Source organism: Sinocyclocheilus grahami, unplaced genomic scaffold, assembly GCF_001515645.1.
Source record: "Sinocyclocheilus grahami isolate Dianchi unplaced genomic scaffold, SAMN03320097.WGS_v1.1 scaffold39.1, whole genome shotgun sequence".
NCBI lineage: Eukaryota > Metazoa > Chordata > Actinopteri > Cypriniformes > Cyprinidae > Sinocyclocheilus > Sinocyclocheilus grahami.
In genome coordinates, this window is record NW_015505218.1 from 683929 (window position 1) to 689928 (window position 6000).

Below are 6000 nucleotides of genomic sequence, written 5' to 3' on the forward strand. Positions count from 1 at the left end.
ATGGAAATGCACTTTGCGAATACATTTCTCCATGCGCATCAAAAAAGTCATGTGACTTTGCACTATGTGATGGCATAACCTGACCAACCCATGGACCGATCTTGTTGCACAGCATCTGAAATGTTGTTATGGTTATTCTGAAATGCCTGTGCAAAGTCTGTTTTCAATGTATTTCAGTATAATTGCATCCCAGAAGTGTCTTACACGACTGTGTTCCCAAACAGCAGCATCCAATTACGAAAACTATGACTGCATTTATTGTTTTGTGCAAATAATTTATTATATATGAAGATTATTATATTCAGTGCCTACTCCTACTTTTCTCAGTGATATTTAGTGCCAGTTTATCAGGAAGAGAGTATTTTGTTCTCTTTGAGTCATTGGATGGAAATTACACTTATTCGCAAATGTTTTATGCGATATTCCAATTTTGCGCTTAAGTTAAATTTGCAGGTTTGGATGGAAACCTGGCTACTGTCTTCACTGGTTTGTTTTGTGCCATATGTACACACTTTGTTGTGCTACATTCTCCAGTTGTGTTTTAGTCTTGTTATGGCATCCTTGTATCCTTACTATTGTTGTTTCCCTTTCATGGAAACTTCAAACTGCGTCCTCCAGGGGTCGCAATGGGAAACCTAGAGGACGCAGTGTCTCGTTCCCTACTCAGAGAACCATGGTTACATACGTAACCTGAGACGTTCCCTTTCATGGGAACTTCGAACTGCGTCCTCTAGGTTTCCCATAGCGACCGCTAGAGGACGCAGTGTCTCGTTCCCTACTCAGGGAACCATGGTTACATACGTAACCTGAGATGTTTTGTTCCCTTGCTTTAATTATTTATCTAGTGTTCTCATTTAGTTTTTACTTTTAGTATTTTCTGTAGCTCTTTTCCTAGTCTTCTTGAGTGTGTTACTCTTGTCCTTTGCTCTGGTTTAATTTTTAATCATTCTAGTTTTTATTTTACTGATTAGTTCTTTATCTTTTAATTACTTTAGTCTTTAACTCTTTCTTTTGTTTTATTATTGGTATTTGGAATTGTTTGACCTCTCCTTGTGTTGTCCTGGCGAGCTTACAAGCAGTTCAACAATAGGCCCTTTCGCACCGCTTTAGTTCCAGAACTAAATGTACGGTACTAAAGTATTGGGACGATTTTGCACGAACTATTTTCCAGTACCATTTAAAGGGTTGCATTCGCACCGAGAGTGTGTACTAAGAAGTGATGTAAGCCGGTCGACAGCGACGTAATTTGTGCGCGGCGTTCAACGACAGAAACAAAGAACAACATTAACAACAGGAGGATGGAGGACGCTGTGTTCGGAGCTGTGTTTTTGTTGTGTCTCGCGGGTTTCACAATAATGGACATGGAAAGTCGACGTATACGTAAAGCGATTGAAAGAACGGAAAGGAGGACTAAGAATCTCCAACGACAACTGGCAGTGCTACATTTGCTACAAGTGCCTGCACTTCAGCATCCGTCCATCTATCGCTGTTCTCCATACTTGCGAAATAAGTTGACATGCTTACAGTGTGTTTACACTGAGTTTTAAATCATGGCGGGTGAGGGCGTTTTCGTACGCGTTTGGCCAATCAATGTCTACTTACGTCACGATTAGTACCAGTTGTGCTGGTTAGACCCTGCTCTGGAGTAGGAGCTAATTTGGTTCTCGAAAAAGGCAGCCCGGTACTAAAATCGCTCCCAGTTCCGGCGGTGCGAACACGCCGAAAAGTGGGTAGTTCCACAATTAGTTCTGGTACTATGAAAATGTTCCTGCGGTGCGAAAGGCCCTATTAAGAGCATCAGCTGCAAACGGTTATGAGTGTCCTTGTTCATAATAAACAAGAACATACAAGCACATACATCCTAAAACATCATGTTCCACTTTGAGGAGCAAAATATCCACTCTGATGATGGTCACTGAAACTCGATAGCTCCTCATCATACAAATACAAACATAAGTACAGGCTCTTATGAATTGGTTTCCTTAAGAAGAGAAATCGGAGGATTGCTGGCACGGCTGTGGCACAGATGACGTGGTGCCTCAAGACTGGCATGTTTCTATGCGGGTTTCAGTCAGTCATCTCATCTGGGGGGTTGTGTTACAGTTACTGCCGTAGCTTTAAGTGAAGATCCAAGTTTAGGAACCAGGTTTACTACAGCACTCAAACCTGTGTTCGTAACAATGACTTGCTTTACACCGCTTGCATATGCAGCTGCCTTCTAAGCTGACATCTTAATAGAAATGACAACTTATAGACAGCAACTCATTTTTTTCCACTGGCCTTCTCATGGGACTGTCTTCTTTACATGTAATAATACTTTATAATTTAATTCTGTCATTTTACGTGGGTGGTTCCTAACTAGAAACAGTAGAATTTTGATATGTAGTTCCTGTTCTCATAGTTTTACTTATGATTGCCTTATGATTAGTCCATAGTGTGTTTCCATAGTTGCCCTCCAAAGCAACTTATCACTTTCACCTGTTCCTTGTTTCATCCCATAATATATTGTGGATTTAAATCCCAGTGATTCCTATGTTCTTCTTCTCATGTTGTCGTAGATAGACGCTACGTGTGCATGTTTTAGTTCTAGTTTTCCTGCATCTAGAATATCCTCTTTTCAACCTGGATTTATTTTTGTTGTGCTTGTTTAAATAAATGTGTCTACTGCATATAAATCCAACTCTCGCTTATTTCCGAAACAGTCATGTTACAATATAATAACTCTAGTTTCAGTATGTTGGATTCACACTGCACAATTTAGCCCTAATTTTGAAATTTTTTTTGTGGAAATCGCCAGCAAATGCCCAAAACCAGAGGCAAATTGTGTGTGAGAAAGTCGGTCTCTCGCAATCTTACATTATTTCCTGTATGAGTTCTCACGCGTGTTACATTGTGAAACATAGTTTGTAGACAAGGCAGAGATGTCAGCGATTCTTCCTATTGAAAAGTTGTGTAATGTGAAAATCGTGCAGTGTGCGGCTTGAGTGAATCAGGAAAAAAAAAAACGCAATCTGTAAAATAATGTGATTTAAAATACGATATCTTTTGCTGTGGTTCTGCGTAATATTCAGAACAGTGGTGCATGAAATGCTGCTGCACTCTATCAAGAACGGTTTGTGAGAAGTGTCAGAAATTCATTTATTCTGTAGCTGATTGCAGAAACTTTCTCATCAGTAACATCCTCCACAGTAATGCTGGCAGAATGAGCCCTGCTTTGCACCTGATGCTCCGGCCCTCGATAAAAAGCAAACCGCAGATGAAGTCAGACACCATGCCAAAGTTGATGTGCGCTCAATAAGCTATAATCTCTTAACTTCAGCTGGCTTAAAGACCTGTGCAAATAGGCTGCTGAAGGAGATACAGCTGCAATGCTCTTGTGTTTATCTTTTCCTTTTCTGTCCTGTCAGCATTTTTTTTTTTTTACTTAATTTGACTCCAGGTTTCGGTCCATCTAATCTGTAATTAATTAGGTGCTTGTGTGGTGGCTGTGGTAATTACACCTTTTCAAAACAGAATCCATCACTATCCAGGTTTAGGACTTCTCTGAAAAACTTTTACACAGAAAACAAACTTTTCAAATAATCCCTGGTGTTCTTGTTTACTGAATGTTTCCTGTTGTTCCATAATGACAGATAAAAACAAAAGCATCTCTACAAATATAAGGCACAGCATGTTTTGATGTAGTCTCATAATGTAAACAGCAGCTCTACGCTGCACGTATTATTTGCCGGATTGCTCGCAGAGCACATCTGTGCATTAGTAAACAAACGGAAGAAAAGCTCACCGAAGACGGTACGTGCTGGAACGGACTCCCGGTTCAACCAGAAGGAGACCTGAGACAGAATGACGGTCATTATGCAGGGGAGATACGTCTGGATCACGAAATAGCCAATTTTCCGTTTCAAATGGAAATACGTTGTCATCACCACATATTCTCCTATATAAGAAATGAGAAAAGAGAAGAGAGAGACCATAAGAAGGATGAATTATTGATGAGACAACACATAGACTAAAATATTCAGAATTTTATTTATGGATGATCATGCAGGAAGAGCAACTGAGATATAGGAGGTGGGGGTCTTGTGTTCGAGAAGAGGTTTAACTGATTGCTTCTTGTAGATCACAGCACCAACGACGGAGGATTCGAGTGTTTTCCCAGCATGGCTGGGACAGATTGGATGTTCTAACCTTAACAGTGGGAAGGAAGATATAGACAAGTGCTCAATTTGAAAGCCCTGCTATTTTGTTCTCTCTGAAGGTCTGACAGAGCATGAGGGGCTGCAATTATGTCAGATGACCAATTTGCACTGCTAAAGTCATTTAATTTTGGTTCGAAATGTTGTACATTTCCATAAAAATCGAAGGAAATCTTATTATTCAGTGGCTGGTCTATCATATATCAGGAGAAGTAGGAGACTCATGTAAAAGTCTACAATTTCTCTCCATTTCGTCTTTGCTACAGCATAGACTCAGTCATTGGTACAATAAGAACATTTCCTGTTTTCGCAGCAAATTCTGTTCTAGCACAAAGCCCCATGGCCATGTCAATAACAGTTTAGGATAGGGACCTATTCTCACTACCAACTAGTTGCTTATTAGCATGCCTATTAATAACATATTGGTTGTTTGTTAGTATTATAAAGCACATATTCTGCATGCCCATATTCTACATCCCTAATCCTACACTTAACAACTACCTAGCTAACTATTAATAAAAGCAAATTAGTCGTTTATTGAGGCAAAGGTCATAGTGAATAGTTTGTTAATAGTGAGAATTGGACCTTAAAATAAAGTGTGACTTTATTAAACCTTTTAAGAGCACATTGCATTGTATAGAAATGTTCTGGAATTTGTCAATAATGTAAGTTAGGTAATATAAGTGTAGTTTATAATGTGACAGTTGTAGCCTGTATTACTGTTACATCTTTAATTCAGCAACAAAGCTGATTTGAAATGTATCTTTGTATTGTTTGTCATATTGTTGTGTTCTGGTGATTATACTAAATGCTTCCATTGCATATTACAACGATCTTATTTCCCCCCCCACATAATCATTGTTTAAAATCACATGTTCAGCTGGAATTAAAAAAACACGAGATCTGGTTTTGAAAGACTGGCAGAAGAAGAATTTTGAAACTGTGCTTGTAAAAAAAAAAAAAAACATTCAAAGTTGTTGCTTTCAGTTACAAGCCACTTCAGAAACAAATTTGGCAATGTGCAAAAGTGAATAGTGGGCAAGATATAGTATGACTTCAGAAGATTTGTAATATAGCATATGGACTGTACTTGTTCAGTATCAGTCCTCATTCTAGAAAAGAAAACCCCAGGCATTCTGTAAAGTAGATTATTTTAATGACCGAATTTTCATTTTTAGGTGTATAAAATATTCCTTGAACAAGACCTGAGGTTGAAATTCTAATCTCTGTAGGAAAAGCAATTTTCGACTGAGTTAGCATTCTCTCCCTGCACTGGGAGGCAGAGCGGGGGACAATTAAAATGACAAAATGAAAAATAAGCAGATGCTTCTGGTGCTTTAAAAACAAACACTGGAATTTGTCTTTTCCATTTCAGCTGAGGGGGACAGTAAAATAGGTGTCTCATCTGGAAGCAAGTTAATACAAACCCTTTCTCCAGCACTGACAAACAACCAGAGCTTTTTTAAACGTGTCTTAATAGTGACACACCAATTTGTGTGTGGGGTCCTGGCATTCCTTACATTATGTGGACCAAATGTCTCCACAGGGATAGTAATCACAAGTTTTGTTTCATCTTGTGGGGAATTAATGAATTTATTTATTTAAGATCCTCATGAGGAAAATGGCTTGTACTCTAAATCACTATTTTTAAGCAGTCTTTACACAACTAAGATGACATAGAAGATGCATCTGATGCAACAAGGTCTTTAAATACATTATATATTTATTATACAACAATCTCAATTGCAATCACAAAAAAGCCCTATAAAATAGTCCTATAAATAACCCTAACCCTAAGTTAATA

General features: G+C 38.5%; 1 protein-coding gene across 1 annotated transcript in view; it reads right to left on the reverse strand.

The window, feature by feature from the left end:
* LOC107581895 (gamma-aminobutyric acid receptor subunit alpha-3-like) overlaps positions 1-6000 on the reverse strand; it is a 42694-nt gene that overhangs the window by 33319 nt on the left and 3375 nt on the right. The window contains exon 2 of the mRNA XM_016267573.1: positions 3785-3937. Within this exon, the coding sequence (XP_016123059.1) occupies positions 3785-3923 (139 nt within the window). The 5' untranslated portion in view covers positions 3924-3937. The remainder of the gene's footprint in view (positions 1-3784; positions 3938-6000) is intronic.